Here is an 18,002-nt window from a genome sequence, read left to right on the forward strand (position 1 = left end):
TTTATGCATGGAAAAATCATTGATCGTGATGCCAATCTGTGTTTGCCCGGGAAGTTAATGGCTCAAAAATTACAACAAATTTTCCTTGTATATATATTGTTGGTCCTTCAATATAAATGACTTAGTTGTCCCTTGTTATAAAAGTGCGAAACCGGGCCGGGTAGCTAGTTCCAGATATTTTGAAATAATTTGAGATAAAAGCACTTCACTTTGTGGACTTGTATGAGCCAATTTGGGTAGGTACCACCCACTCATCAGGCAAAAGGCACATAACATCTTAGCTTGTAATGCCCACTTACCATCAGGTGGCCCATTTGCCAGTCCACCTACATATTTTATAAAAAACAAAAGAAGCAAACTTTTATATGACTACAAAAGCATGTACACATATCGATCAGACAAGATTTTTCTATAGTCTAAAGTGGCTTTCAAAGTTGCGTTTTAAATTTCAAATTAAAACATTCATGCCTACAGAAAAGCGGAATAGAACGTTCATAATATAGAGTTGAATAGGAAGCTGTCGAGCTGCCAGCGTTTCCGATGCCCGCTTCATGAAACATGGTCAAATAGACGTCTACGTTGTATTTTTGTCAACGTTATTGGAAAACGAATGTTCCACTCGACCAAAGACAATTCTGATATAAAATGTACGATTTTTAAAATGTAGTTTTTTTTTTTTTAATTGGTTTTAACTTGTTAGTTTTATTGGTTATTACAATATATTCAGGTAAGTATTCAATTTTTCTTTTTTCTGTATTTATGCTTCACAATAAAAACAAAAAAGAATATTCTAGAAGATATTTAAATTTGTTGTTGTCAAATTGGGTGAGACGTATTTATTTACGAAGATATAATTTGTAATTATGATTACGCAGACTACTATTCATTTTTGTGCTAGTAAAAAAAAGTTCCATCCATCGAAATAAAAAAAAAGATTGCTTTCAGTTACGAAAAGATAAATGCATTTAATTGCCATAAAATATCAGAACTAAAAACAAATTGTCCGTGTAATGTTACCCTTTTAAAAACAAGTGAAGGTCCTCACTGTGACGTAGTAGGCGACCTTGTTAATATTTCCCTTGCGGCGCACCGCAGAACCTTTGTTGCTTTTATAAGAAAATACATTTTCATCAGAAAAATACTAAAAGAACAATATTAACTAAGCTCTCCTACCGTTAGATTTGAAATGTGTTTGTTTAGTGTTTTTTTCAAATTTGGTAAGAATTTTTGACATTAGATGATTTTTTTTTTAATACATTTTTGTTGTATTGTATGAAAAATCACAAAAAATTACAGCCTATAATGAAACCTAATATTATTTAGTGTCTTATTTGTCATAAGAAAAATTGACCGAGAGAACATCTTGAACTTTCATTAAACTTATATAGTTTCATTTTATTTTATTCAATATATTAAATTAAATTGAGTTGCATTTCATTGCTTACTTGCCACTACTCAAATGTCATAAAATTTATAAATTTAAAACATATTTAAAAATCGAATTTCGATTTAAAGTTTCGAAACGATAAATCACAGACAATATGACTTTTATTTTCTAAATGCACTCACGTCAAAGGAATACGCGACAATGTCCAGGGCCGTTACCTGGAGTAGTGGTACGGGGCGGCATACGCGCCCAGACCGTCGGACGTGATGGGCGTGCCGCGAGTTAGCAGCACCGCGCCAGCCGAGCTCGAGCTCGGGCGAGCGAGGCGACCCCACCTGTTGATCGTCGACGACTCGAGAGAAACGCGCGCGAGCGGAGGTTAGTGCCCTTTTTGAGTTCTATGTTTGAAATTAATGTCTTTTTCGATAACTTGTCTTGCTAAATTCATAACTGGATTCAGAATTTTAATAAAATTGTCCGATTAAATTTAAAACTACACTCAATATCCTTGTAACATCAATCACGATTCCAAACTCTCAGTTTCGTCACTAAAGTTTTAGTGCTACCATACTAACCATATTTTGAATTGGTCGTTAATTCAATAATTAAATTTAAAGCTGTCAACAAATTCCTTTGCCAATTTGCAAAATTGTTTATCATCCGCTGTGCTAAAGCACTCGATGGGATGTAATTAATTCGGCTCGTGTGAGGGTTTCCAATATTCAAGTGTTTATAATAATTACGGCAGCAGTATTGCGTTACGAAATGTGTTTTATATTATAATAAGGTTTTGTTTTTAAGAGCTATTCTTCGTGAATAGGGAAAAGTGTGTAATAAAATTTTTCATTGCTATTCTTTATTCGCTTAAGTGGGCTTCTTTTACGGAATTCAAAATATAAGTAAATTTTTACTTTTTGAAATATCAAAGTGAATTTAACTTCGTGATTTGGACAAATTAAAGAAGTATTAAATGTCACAACAAGTATTATAAGCGGCCATTTTAAACGAATCAAAATATTTATTGTTAGAGATCGTACTACTACGAATGTGTGTAAAACTTTAACTCAAATTGTTAGGTGTAGGCTTCAAATTGAGTTTTAATATATGACCTAACCTACGTTTGGATAAAAGCTTGTAAATGTGATTCCACTGTGTTCTTTAACTTAAAATTATTAAAAATAAATTTACTATTTAACTTATTTTGTGCATGGTTATGTTTTCTTCTATCAAATTACATCAAAGTTTGTTTAATAGTGGTGATTTTTAATTTTTCAATAATATTATTGCGTCATTTCAAAATGGATTCGTTCTGTAATAATTCTTAACGTGCCATTGTCATAAATCGTATTTACTTATTGCCTTTAGTCTGAAAAAATATGAGAGCTTCCAAGGAACTTTTTATCAAAACTACGACATTTTTAAAAACACCAATTTTATAAAAGTAAATCGTTGTGGCTAAAGCATCAAAACGTCTTTGAAGTCAATATTTGCTTTTATTTATAAAACTTGGACTCTCGATTTGACTGTGGAATATTGAAAACGAACTTTACTCTAAATGGGTTTTCGCTAGGTATCGTCTTTATAAAATAATTATTGCAATTAATATCGTATATCAATATAAGCAAGTCGAGCGGAGTTATGTCGTACGTCGTTAAAAGCCTTTTCGTACAGAATACCTTTCACAGTGTTCGATTGCCTTGTAATCTGCCAAAATTGGTAAACGTATTATTTATTAACAGGAGTTACTTATCCTTACTTTTGTTTGTACCTTGAATAATATATTTCTTTAAATAAAATACAATATTTATTAAATTTTAACGACGCATTTATGTATTTAACTAGAAATTTTATTTTATTTCAGAAAATATAGATATAGTTTATTTTTTAAATTAACATTTATAACTAAAATATTTTTAAGTTTACAGTGCAATTAAAAGGAAAAGCAAATTAGAAATAAATGATATAGAAACTTTTCATAGGTATTATTAATTTATTGGATATTACTCTATATAAGTTTATACAGAATGTTTAGATTCAAATTATAATCAATTATCAATTAACAAACTTTAAAAATAAAAGTGATGCATGGTCTAAGTATACATGAACAATAATCTTCTTATGTGCCAATGGGATCTCGTCGAGGTTTTCTTTTTCACAAGTTTTGTTAACTCTGCGCAGAGGGGATTAAGATATCAATATTTTTAATGGAATAACTTTGAGATCGAGGGAACCAACCGTCCATGGTAATTTGAATTTTTAACTTTACCGATTCATATATTCAAATCATTCGTTAAAAAACGTTAATAAATAAGGCATACTATTCAACACAAGTTTATACAGATGTTCAAAAAGCGTGGTTCTGTTACTTGTTGACTTTCTGGTGGGATATTATATATACAATTGTATTTAACTAACATAATGTTGGAAAAGAGTAACCACTGACGGTCTTGCCGGTTCTTTTCGGTAGAATCTACATTTCGAACCGGTAGCTTTACTTTTAATATAGTTCTTTAAAGTAACGTTTCAAAAGTCCCTATAAAAGCCTATCTCAATGAATTATATTTTGATGTTGAAAATGTTTTCGGAGAATATTAATAAAAGAATTTAGTGCTATACGCATGTATGCAGTACTGTATCACAGTCTCTACGACGTTTGAAGTGCAATATTCAGATATCAAACGAAAAGTTACGTTTATATGAAACTAGCAAAGCCTGTGACGTGGTTTGTATGAAATTGATCCCGTGATATACTTTGAAGTAAAATGCAATAAGTTAAACATCAAAGTCGAATTTTTGTGACGTTTCTTTTGAAACGTTTCTGATGACAAAAGTTATCTCGTGTTACGTGTAATTAGTTTTATTGCCTGTGAGTTCTTTTGTTTCCCGGAATAAATGACAGTGTCGTCCTGATCGGTTTCATCAACGGCGGCGATTCTCAGGGGACTTATAGTGCACAAGTGATCGATTTGGGATTCGAACCCAGTACTTTGGGAATTGTGGCTATATAATCTTATATACCAAGCTACTAGATCAACGACTTATCATGACTATATGTGGATCTAGAACCAAGTCTGATTCTGAGTTTTTTTTTTGTTGTTCACATATTCTTGGATTTACGAGTCGTTAAAGAGTTTTCAATTATCCCGGATAGCCTGGTATTTCCAGGTATAATAGTATTTTATATGCTGACTTGGCAGAGAGTGTTATTCGGCTATTTCGAAAAAATAATTCATTTTCCGGATTAAAAAGTATTTTAATATAAATCCAGGATAATCCGTGACTTATAAAATATAGTTCTACTATATTATATGTATAAATACGAATTGAGATGGCGTAATATATGTGGATCTTACGTGATGGTCGCGGGTTCAAATACAATATTTGTGTTTATAATTCATCTCGTGTTCGGTGAACAGGGAACAGAAGAAACTAATACTTATGGGCAACGTGTTTGCTTTGCTTGCTTTTCGGTTCAGATCTAAGTGTGTAGCCACTAGTCCATATATATGCTCGGCTCTATATATAAAGTAAGAAGTCTGCAAGTGTCCCACAACTGGGCAAAGGCACATTGTACATAGCAAAGATATAAGTTTCCTCACGATAGAAAAGAGCATACTCATTTATTAAAGGAAAAAGTATTTCCCATTACCACCGAGTCAGAGTCGAATTCAATGCATGTAAATTCTAAATTGGTTGCGTGGGTTTGAACCCGCAATCTTCGTTAAAGAATCACTTGTTGTAATTACTGGTTTTCAGCTTCATAAATTGAATATTAATATGTATGTATAAGGATTACTTCGCGTTGGAATTAATGATAGTAATATATGTACGATCGATTTAAGTACTATTGGTTAACAATTAAAGCGATGGTTGAAATGAAACGGATCCTTTGAATAAATTACATGAATATTTGTTTCTCAATATGTATGTACATACATATATTGCGTCGAAATTTCGGGAAGTAATTTGTAAAATATAAACAGAACGGTATCAAAACACACACATTCCATTAAGCTTACAAAAGCAATTTCGATGTGAATATTCTAGCCTATTTTAAATTGAACACTTGTTTATATAATATCGGTAGTGGCCGCTAATACATATAGAAATAGGTTCCTTTTTTTTTTTAAACTATATTTTGTTACTTGTATTTGGAGGTTTTTTATGGATTTTGGTTTATATCGAAAAACGCGGTCAATTTTATTACTTTATTTCTAAGTCGGCAGTCGATCGCTCTGCGACTGAACTACGAGTATATGCCTAAGCGATTAAGCGCGGTGTAAATCAGACGTAGCCTTCTAAGGAGAGTCCGGTAATGGGTCATTTAAATGTATTTATTTTTACTTTACTTTAGTTTTACTTTTATGAGTGTGTATTATATAAATTACACAAGTTAATTTTCAATTCTTCTGGAAGTCATCATGTATACATTTTTGTTACCAACTCAAGATACATACAGAAACTTTTTGTATCAACACAAACAAAGACAATTAATTTATTCCTCATGTGGGGGCGAATCTTTAGTTACAGTTCTGAAAATATATCTTTTAGTATTTCAAGTTGTTATACGTTACATAAAAATGTCGGAAAATTAATTAACAGCCATGTAGTTTGGGAGGCCTGGGATGATTTTCACTTCCACCGCCTGTGATTCAGACTGCTATATAAGGACAAACACGATGTCAGACATGCTCCCTGAACCCGATTGGATTTGCCACTGGAACAAATTGTTATGTTGATCTTCTACTTACAAACAAAAGCCTAAAGATTGATTCTATACCTAATTAAAAAAAAAAACGAACTTCCATACAAGATTCATCCCAATTTTACAAAAGCGCTTTGTCTGTAACTCAGTAAGCCTGAAACCGATTTTCATATTTGTAACATTAAGGGTTACGAATTTGCGGTTCCTTAGGAGATGAATTTTAAAAAATCCTCTCTTGAGGCTCATTTACGTGCCATAAGGAATTCCTGTGTGAATTCCGCTAGAACCACCAGTTAAGACTGTGTGTTGTAAATGAACGAGTCATTTTAAAATTTTAGTATGTAGATACGCACTTCGAAATAGCGTAGCGTATGTCATACATACATTACATTAAGAGCCTGTAAATTTCCCACTGCTGGGCTAAGGCCTCTTTTCCCTTTGAGGAGAAGGTTTGGAGCATATTCCACCACGCTGCTCCAATGGGGGTTGGTGGAATACACATGTAGCAGACTTTCATTGAAATTAGACACATGCAGGTTTCCTCACGATGTTTTCCTTCACCGCTGAGCACGAGATGAATTATAAACACAAATTAAATACATGAAAATTCAGTGGTGCTTGCCTGGGTTTGAACCCGAAATCATCGGTTAAGATGCACGCGTTCTAACCACTGAGCCATCTCGGCTCAGCGTAAGTCGCTCATCCATATAACTGAGATTATATTTAAAAAGGCAGATGGAGTGTGCGCAACATTATAGTGAAGCAATGATAGCGAATACAAATTCCCGATAATTGATAATTAATTAATAAAAATTAATAGTTAAAGAATAATTTTGATATATCCTGTGTATTAATTACATATGTGTTTATAATATTTAATTACGTTTTATTCTCATATTATGTGAATAAATGAGGTGTTATATATGGCAAATAATTATAAAACAAAATACTCTTCATTCGGAAGAAACATGAATATTATTCACGGCGGGATGTCGAGACAAGGTTGATTTTTATATGAAAAAAAGACGGCCATTTTGATCCGCAAGGTCGCAGTCTTGTCAACTATATAATATTACATCTAATTAATATAAAAACATTTCGTTTGGTTGTCTCAATTGCCATAACAATAAACGTTAGGAAAAATGAACAATCATATTGAAGTTCATACAGAAATTCATTTACAAATAAGTTTTTTTACTATCGTTATGTACATATGTATATAATATTTACAATATTGTAATTATTTTATGACAACATTAATTAATTATTATTATTAATTTCCATGGTATGATATAACATGACATTGCATAATACTCACAGACTGTAAATTTCCCATTGCTGGGCTAAGGCCTCCTCTCCCTTTGAAGGTTAGGAGCTTATTCCATCACACTACTCCAATGCGGGTTGGTGGTGGATGGTTAGACACATGCAGGTTTCCTCACGATGTTTTCTTCACCGCTGAGCCCGACATTAATTATAAACACAAATTAAGCAAATGAAAATTCAGTGGTGCTTGCCTGGGATTGAACCCGCAATCATCGGTTAAGATGCACGCGTTCTAAGCACTGGGCCATCTCGGCTCTGTAAGATATGACTTGTTCTTATGCTTACGTGGTGGTAGAGCTGTGTAGCCAATCTTGGAAAGTATTCTACCTGGTACCTACCCAGACCGGTTTGTACAAAGCTTTGCCATCAAGTAAATTGTTGGTGGCCACATTGTCTTTGGACTGTGGATAACATTCACCATCCGGTGGTGAATAAGGATATGCATACCTATTTTAAAAATAAACAGCACGAATGTAATCTCTTGTATTTTCATATAGTAACAAAGATAAGGAGTGAGCCAGATTTGTTCGACCCAACTCACAATCCGTGAAGCCGTGATTCATCGAGAGAAAGATTTCTGTATTTAATTTGTTTATCTAACATACTTTGGTTTCGGAATATTAAAACAAGGTCGTTACTTAAACCAGTGTAGTCAAATTTTACAAAATAATCTTTTTTCTTTTTGGCGTTTTGAGGGCGGTCAAAATTAGATTATAGTGCCTCGACTATTTGATTGTTTCCCTAACTAGGGACATGATTCGTCGAGCGCCTAACGCAGTTATAAATATATATAAAATGAAAAACATTATTTTCTTTATATGAGCAATTTAAGTCAACCGACGTTAATTTTGAATATATAATTTATCGATGAGAACATACTAGAAATACTATAAATTTTATATTTAACTAGCTGTGCTCGCGACTTCGTGCGCGTTTGAATTTAATACAAAAGCGTGACTTTATTATTATTTTACAAATAATTCTAAAATAAAAGTAGCCTTAGTTACTCCCTATTACATCAGCTATCTGCCAGTGAAAGTCCCGTCAAAATCGTTCCAGCCATTCCAGAGATTAGACGGAACAAAAAGACAGACAAAAATTGTAAAAAATGTTATTTAGGTATATGCACCGTGTATACATACATATGCATTTAGTAAAAATCAAGTAATAATAATTCCGATCTTATCTCGTATTTTGAATGAAGTTATAAACCATTACCATATAATATAAAACCCATCAAGCAGTGAACGTCTTCTGCGTGCAGAAGTAAAACTTTTATAAATTATATTTTAGCTCCGGAGATTTATTCTTAAAGAACAAACTCGAAGTTCACCGTAGAATAACTCTTGAAATGTCTGTATATGATATAAATGATATAATTTAAAGAATACACAAATAAAAAAAAACGGCCAAGTGCAAGTTTTTAGTATTTGACGTTACAGCGCCAACAGAAATTTATCATCTGTAAAAATTTCAAGTGTCACGGTCGATGAAAGACGGACAGACGGTCGGACGAAACAGTGGAGTCTTAACAATCGTCCGGTTTTACCCTTTGGGTACGGAACACTACAAATAATGATCGTAAGTCGGTTTTCAACATTACACGGGTGAGATACGAAGCGAGTTATTACAGAATAGTACAACTGTTATTGAAATTGTTTGACTTTCAAACTAATATTTGAAGAGCAATTATCGTCTAAAATGTTATATACTTAAATAAAATTTTAAATAATAATTTTATAACATACGTTTTACATTAGCAACCTGTAAATTTCCCATTGCTGGGCTATGGCCTCCTCTCCCTTTGAATAGAAGGTTTTTGGAGCATATTCCACCACGCTGCTCTAATGCGGATTGGTGGAATACAAATGTGGCAGAATTTCGTTGAAATTAGACACATGCAGGTTTCACCACCTAGCACGAGATGAATTATAAACACAAATTAAGCACATGAAAATTCAGTGGTGCTTGCATGGGTTTGAACCCGAAATCATCGGTAAAGATGCATGCGTTCTAACCACTGGGCCATCTCGGCTCTTACTTATTACATACATTTTAGTTTAAATCTCTTTGAATATAAATAATTCATTAAAAACATTTTAGACTATCAACGAGACGAATTAATTAGGACATACAATACTCTGGTAATTGACAATTTTATACGCCAGTAACTGTAAGCCCTGTCTGAGTAAGTTAATTCTTTTGGGATTCACATCATTTTGTGTATACATATACATATGTGTGTGTGTGTGTGTGTGGTTATATATATATATATATATATATATATAACTAATACAAATATATGAATATGATTCTTTTTGTATTAATTTTTGAATAAATTTTCCCGTTTTATTTAGAACACATTGTTATATAATAATAATAACAAATATATTTACGTAACAAATACTTAATTAAAAAATGTGCTTATATTACTTACCAGACGCGTTTTTGGGGTTTGTCGTCAGGTGCTAGGCATAAAAAAGGAGCAAAAAATGTAGTGGGGTTCAAGCTTGCTTCATACAAAAAAATTATGAAATTTGGTTCAGTGGTTTGGCAGTGAAAGACTAACAGACAGACAGTTACTTTTCCATACATAATATTAGTATAGATAAAATACGTATAAACGAAGACAAAACATTACCAATTGGTTTAATCACCAACTAACTTCTGCTAATGCTATTGAATGCTGGTCCAGCTGAAACCTTGCAGCATTGATTTATAATTTTAAAACCTATGCTGCTAGTGATCATGCTTAGAATTTTGTTGTAGCTGGCTCGCACGCAAGGATGCTCACCTCTTTCGGAGTATTGCGAACAACAGTCATTAGTCGCTATAGTAACCATTCGGCGTTTAATAAGCCAGGCAGCCGCATCAGTAACCTAAACACGTTATTAAACATAAAAATACAGTTCCCGACTTAAACAGAAAGTATATACCTATTCAATGTATATTAAAGGTACCCAATGAGGTGGAAAATCAAAAATTCAAAAAACATAGACATATGTTAAATGTTAAGATATATGGCTATTTATACTATAAAAAATATGATCATAGAAATCGATACCAATGAATAATAGACATTAAAAAAATATGCTTGCAATCGTGATATACCATATAGATGTACCATTCAGCTTACAAGTTGGGTTCCATAAACATACTGATTTTCAACGCTTTTTGCTTGCGAAAAGATGTCGTTTTGTAAGATAATTTCAATAAAATAATAATAATGTTTACAAAACGATTAAATTTCAATAAGGTTAAAAGTAAAATCCTGTTTATGCCCTACTATTTGATAAAGGCCTATTCTCTTCTGCTAAAGGATTAGGAACTTCTTCCACCACACATCTCCAATTCGGGTTGGTGGATTATCGTTTATAATATATACATATATAATATGTATTCGATAGTGTGTATACAAAAGTGAATAAAAAACTTCGAAATGGAAGCGTATAAGTTCAACGTCTATCCTTATACAATTTAAAATACTGAGTGTACTCCCGAGTGAGCAAAGTTTTCAAAATTTAGTTAGAAAAGTTTCAGCTGCACTGGACATTAGTCTAGAACATGACAGAGCAAGAAAATTATGCTTTCACTGTGGAATAGTTTGTATCAATTAATTTTATTCAAACAAAAAAAAAACACACACACTCAGACACGTTCACAAAAAGACATCGAGTTTTACTTGGTAGAGCTTTGTACAAATACTTCTGGATAGGTACCACATACTCATCACAGATTCTATCCAAGCAGTAATCCTTAGTATTGTTCTATTTCGGTTTGAGGGGTGAATGAGCCAGTGTGAGTACAGTCACAACGGACAAAAGATCCTAGTTTCTAAGTTTGGTGGCGTATCGGCGATGTAAATTTAAGTTAAAATTTCTTAGGCTAGTGACCATCAGTTATAAATAATCGACTATTACAATTTTCAGTCTCCGCACACGATTTTTTTACTCTTCTGTCACCTGTTCTTTAAATGTCGTTCAATAAAGTATAGATTGATAATAATTACAGAGATGATAGATCACGCGTATATTAACCCTAGAATGCGGGATCAAGCTCGATCAATCCACTTGGTCATCATTAATTTAGAGAGTCTTGAATGAATTTGTCGTGTTAATAATTCTCGTGCAAAGGAATGGGTCAATTTGCCAAATGTCACACAGTTGAGCAGCGTTTTGGAATGAGCTCCAAACCTTCTCAAAAGACTTTCGATCAGCAGACACTGCTGGTTTAAAGTACACAGACCGACGAATTATAGTAATTATTAACGATTTATATTTTACATAATATATAATACGATAACACATATCCGTCGGATATAGACTTCCTGAACTGATGTCCTTCACAGGGAATCGTATTTTATTTTATAGACTCGGATCCAACGTTGGATGCGTCTAGTTTTTCATTCATTTGATTTAAATTGATTTGACGTTGATTTAATTAAAGTGGAATTGTTTTTGCGTGCTGCCGAAGTGACATATTGGATTTGTAGTGAGTCAGTAGGTGAGCGTTCATATTTTATCAGTATTGATTTTTAAATCCAGTTTTCATGTAGTTGTTTTTTTTGAGCATTTTTTTTTTCGTTATGGGATAAATTGATAATTAAAAATATTTGAATATTATCCGTTAGATATTGTTCTTTTTTAAATTTCGAATACCTTTTGGGTTATCTTATATATTCATAGCGTAAGCCGATTTTTGTCCCAGTGATTATGGGACGATAACTGCACGTAGAAGTTCGGTTATGATCTTATTTTGATGTGTCGAATAATTAAAGATGGCTCTTGATTGCAATTTACCAAATTGCTACGATTTAACAAATAGTTAATTTTAGTTAGCGGAAAAAAGTTACTGGCCGGGTAGTAAGCGGCGCTATGGTTGTCTTTAAAAAAACGAATGTAAAAACTACGAACAGACGTCGTCAATTTGCAATGAAATTAAATCAAAACAAAATCTGTCATAAGGTTTCGAAACACTTAAAAATCCGTTGAATAAATGCGAAGTTTTATATTATAATCATAGTTAAATTCTCGAGCAATAAATATAGGCGTAAGAGACATAACCTCTAGTTCCCAAGGTTGTTGGTTCTTTGATAATGGTTATGATGGTATAAAGGTTGGTTAATATTTCTTAGCGTGCCATCTGTGGGCAGTGATGATTACCATCAGGTGACCCATTTGCTATAAAAAATAATATATCAGTAGACTTTTGTTGTCGCTTAACTTTTTATTTTGTGCATGCTGTTATCACCTATAAGTAAGATAACACTAGTCTTATTTTTTATTCATGTATCTGGATTGTTTTTAGTGTGTATTTTGTTGGTGATCTAATAAATAAATAAATAAATAAATAAATATTAAATTAAATTATTTCGAGGAATTTCATTATTTTAATTTAAATAACAATTATTGATTTTACTTTATAATGTAAGAGATATCCTAGTTTACTTTGCATCAAATATTTCAATTTATATCATTATTAATTATTTAAATAGCGTTGTAGAGTTTTAAATTATAAATTTATATGAACGATTTGAATATCATTTAACATACTCAATATATCAAAGTAATATGTTAGAAGATGGAGATGAATATACCCCTTGAGGGTTTCTCGTAAAAATCTATAATCCATCGTGTCAACGAGGTGTCACTGTCCACTCGTGTGGATCAGAGTCCGTTTTAAGGACGCGTTTACATTCATCGGTATAAAATATTCAGTCACAGATAAAAATATATTATTTGCACTCAATATCCCCGTTTTTTTTTTTAAATATGATTTTACTTGGTGGTAGGTAGGGCTTTGCGTAAGGCCCTCTGGGTAGGTACCACTCACTCATCAGATATTCTACCGCCAAACAGCAGTTATATAACATCTTCATACGCAAGGTTGGTGGCGCACTGGCAATGTATGGAATTGTCAAAACTTCCAACAGCGCCATTGTCCGCCTACCTACATAAAATAATAATAATAATAACTTATACTTTGTTGTTTTACATTAGTTTACGACAATTTATGATAATATATTAATGTCATGGTTAATGTATTATCTCAGTAAATTATGATTGATTTTATGACCCTGTATAAGAGAAAATTAATAATAAAATCGTTGATATCCTAAATGATAATATGTAAGACTTTTTGATGTCGATATTAAAATACTTCGAATTCTTAGAATACATTAAAAAAGAAATAAGTTGACAAATTTGCTAGAAGACACTAATGGCTTTAGAGACATAAAATCCCTCCAAGGTTATAGCAGTCTGTTTTCATATAGTATAATATATATTACAGTCTCCTTACTTATAACGTTATGTATCTTTGGCAGCCTGTAAATTTCCCACTGCTGGGCTAAAGGCCTCCTCTCCCTTTGAGGAGAAGGTTTGGAGCATATTCCAATACGCTTATTCCACCACGCTGCTCCAATGCGAGTTGGTGGAATATACATGTGGCAGAATTTCGTTGAAATTAGACACATGCAGGTTTCCTCACGATGTTTTCCTTCACCGCCGAGCACGAGATGAATTATAAACACAAATTAAGCACATGAAAATTCAGTGGTGCCTGCCTGGGTTTGAATCCGAAATCATCCAATCTACCCATCTCCGCTACAAATATCATATGTATTTTACTATAAACATTACTCTTATACATGGATTTTGAATGACGAATTCGTAATTCACTGCATCTCTAAGTCTGCATTCTTCTAGGAAAATTGTTAATTTTTTTTTAATTATCTTATATATAATTAAAAAAAAATATAATTAAATGCAGATTTTACTTAGATCGTTTCGTAGGTAAATCGTTATTGTTTAATCGAACTTAAATGTCGATAGAACAGGAAGAAACAAAAAATATTAGAGAACTATGTTTTCGATACTTTTATTAACACCAGAATTTATTCATTTTAACCAAATTATTATTTTCATTTAAAAACGTGTCTATATATCGGATTAATTTTAAAATAACAAAATATTCTCTTTCTAAGACGATGTTTGTTTATTTTAATATAAAGTGGCTTTACTTAGAACCGGATAAGTCGTGAGCAACGTCTAACATAAACAAACATAATTTTGATATTTGATATTCTAAGACAGCGTAGGCGTGTCTGGTGTAGGGGCTGCCCTTCTTAAACGCCTTCAATTCTACGTTTACAATTTTCTTACTACGTTAAATTATCTTGTTAAACGCATTTATTTACTTCTAAATACTATATTTGTTTATTTTTGCGGCTGATTCGTTGTTATACTGTGTTCGAATCCTGGGTAGGTGATAGATATTGAGCGCATTACATAAATGGTTGAAGCGAATAAAACGATCTCATTTGTAGTTTAAGTTACACGTCTTTATTTAAAAAAAAACACCCATAAAATTAGAAAACTAAATAAATAAAATATAAATGCAGAGGTAAAAAACAAGGTATACTTTATTTGTAAAATATAAAGTTAAAAGTAAAAGTAAAATTCTTTTATTTACTTTGTGAAAAATATTAATTAAAGTAAAGATATATTACTTTAATTTGTCTAAATTTTTGAGATTTATTAGGTGGTATCCCTACCGAATATATACTTTGTGCATCGGGTTCACAGCACTGTACCGGAACCAATACTCATTACGTAGCCTAGCCAACAACAAGGTATTATAATACAAGGGCCATTTAAATATTTTAGTTCTTAAGGGTGATGATTTAGAAATGTTTTTTGTTGAATAGGATGCCAATGTTTATGAGCCATTGCTAGTCTAGCTACATTAGTTAAAAAAAAACTAAGACTCAATTTCCAAAACCTAAATAGATATATAGATAGACAGAGATGATTTATTTCCCATTAAGAACAAAGTTCACTTACATAGGAAACTTAAATTAGTAACATAATAATAAACATATATATAGTTAATGGTGACCTTATTTATACAAACATTCAAATATAATTATAAAGTTTGACAGTATGTTTTTAATTTAGCCTTAAATTTCAAAAAAGATTTTTCGTTAAATATTTCTTTCGGTAGATTATTTTTAATGCAACTAAATACGTTGCATTAAATATGCTTCAGACAGAGATGCATATATATATCTTAGTTACATTTTTTGTCGTCATTAATCACAATTGTTTCAATAGCTAGGTACGCGCCTCTCTCTAAGACACATTTAATTTAGTCATTAGTCGTTTTGAAGTTCGTTTTTGTAATCGTTCTTAAATCATCTACTCATCAAGAAGCTGGATTCCGGCGGCCTAGTTTTGTTCAATGGATATCATACCTTTGGACCAGTGCTTTGTAATGGGTGCCATTATTTTAGGATAAACACAGCTGTTTGTTTATTGCCAGACTGGCGCAAAACTTTAGAAACGCCTGGATATACTATGCTATTGGTGATTGATTGACTTTACATATACCAGGTTATAAAGGCGGTAAATAATATTGTCATAGCATAGCTACGTGTTGAGATGGGATTGGCCGTATTTGCCGGGAGTTGAGCAATGCGAAAATTTTAGTATACCATATAAAAATACATTTTGATTTAGTTAAATATTAAAAACATTGTGTCTGGTTTAGTCACGTTTACAACTCTATTTCACTACGTTCTCAATTGATGATTGGGCATCAAAGTGCGAGTAAAATTAAAAATACAAAATAGGAACATGAGTCCTCAATGATCCAGCCCGATTTAAGCTCGTGTAGATCTACATGTACACTTAGGATGAATACCATAAACTTTATATAAAATCATTAAGTAGATAAAAAACATTCTAATTTTCCTTACATTTAAAGATCCATAAAATCTTTTATATTTTATCATAACGGTATTTGTTTTTAATAAATAACAGGTAAAACAGGACGAGTCGGGCCTTTGTCTATATCCGGAATGCCAGTAATTAAAAAAGTACGCTTTGTTTAAGCGTAAATTAAGTCTTATATTTTTTGTTTGATTTATATTAATTAATAAAAATAAAAACATTTCCGTTTCCTAAAATTCTCGTTTGAATTTCGAAATATATTGAAATTCTGCACAAAAAAATAATTAAGTATTTTTACGTAAACCGACTATTGAGACATGTCTTCCTTCGTACATTATTAGTATACAAAAACAACCAAATAAAATTACAATTACAGTTCTTATTAAAATAAACATTTTAATTTGTATTTTTTATTATTATAAGATACAAGGATCAGACAGACGGGCGTAGGCGTGGCTGGTGTAAGGGAATTTCCCGCTACTGTTTCTAGTATTATATTTATTTACTTCTCTCCTAAACAAGTCGATACGTCTCAAGTATAACTTAAAAAGCAAAAAGTCGCCCAAGTGTTGAACTAATAACGTTTTTGAGTAATTTAAACCTTGAACTTTAATTTGTTTTGATAATGGAACGTATTCCTTTTGAAGTTATCTAATTAAGAAATATGGAATGATTTGTTTTCTATAATCATTACTCAGATTTTAAATATGATTACGATTTGTACAGAACAGTAATTGCGATGCTATCAGAAAATTAACCATTATAAAATGTCATGTATTGTACTAGACAAGTTTATACTCGCGGCTTCGTTGTTGATATTTATCTATGAGAAGTTTTTGTAGCATTTTCATAAGCATTGTATGTAAAGGACCATTTTATATTATTTCTCAAGATTCAAAAGGTCATATGTATTATAATATTATTAATTGGATCATGTAAAGTGGTCTCCATTGTTCGTAGACATTGGCGCTTTAAGAAATATTGACTATTTGTTACATCGAATTGGGAACTAAGATGTTATTTCTCTTGTGTTTGTAGTAATTTTAATAAGTAATATTGCCGGCTAAAGAGTATATGAGATATTAACCTTGCCGATAGAGAATATAAAATATTTCTCATAAATTCCCATATTTAATCAGCTTTTGTATTCCAGCGACACCCTCACTCAGATTTGGAATGGTAACTTAACCATCTCAAAATATTTCTATAAACGTCTCTCTCCTCTCAGTATCTGTTGTTGGCTGAATAACTTATTCTAATTGAAGTAATAAATGTCTAGCTGATTTAAAAAATATACCTTTTCTTACCCGGTATAATTGTTTGTGCGCGATTTTGTATAATATTACACGACAAATTTTAATAATAATTATTTTACTAGCAAATACAAAATCAAATTATATTATAACCATTTTGACTTATAAATTTTACCGGATTACACTAAATATAAAGCTACTAAATCGACTATCGATTCGAAATGTCGATTTTACATAGAATAACCGATCTTGATTTTATGCCAAACGCTTACAGAAAAAGCAAACTTCTCATTTTCCTACTTACCTTTTTGTACTACACAGCGTCGTCTGGTGTAGAGTTCGCAGATCGATTCTCGCTCGGAATGAGTATTAGTATTGATCATGTATTGTCTCGGTCTCGGAGCTGTCCTTGTCGTCGTCCCCTTCGTATTAAAATGCCCTCAATTTAAACAACGTCGTTGGTCAAGTTGCTTCTACGGCTATAGACACGGTAGGAGGTTCGAATAGTAATGATGGCAGTTATAGAAATTTTTCAAAAAAGTGATTTTTTTCGGTGGCCGAAATTCAGTTCAGAAGCAGAAGGTTCTTTATTTGATTTC

General features: G+C 32.0%; 1 protein-coding gene across 1 annotated transcript in view; it reads left to right on the forward strand.

The window, feature by feature from the left end:
* The first annotated feature begins 1,653 nt into the window (after nucleotides 1-1,653).
* Nucleotides 1,654-18,002, forward strand: part of LOC125072389 (synaptotagmin-10-like) — a 118,820-nt gene continuing 102,471 nt past the window's right edge. Inside the window, exon 1 of the mRNA XM_047683015.1 lies at nucleotides 1,654-1,765. Coding sequence (XP_047538971.1) covers nucleotides 1,654-1,765 — 112 coding nt within the window. The remainder of the gene's footprint in view (nucleotides 1,766-18,002) is intronic.

This window comes from Vanessa atalanta, chromosome 21 (genome assembly GCF_905147765.1).
Source record: "Vanessa atalanta chromosome 21, ilVanAtal1.2, whole genome shotgun sequence".
Lineage (NCBI taxonomy): Eukaryota > Metazoa > Arthropoda > Insecta > Lepidoptera > Nymphalidae > Vanessa > Vanessa atalanta.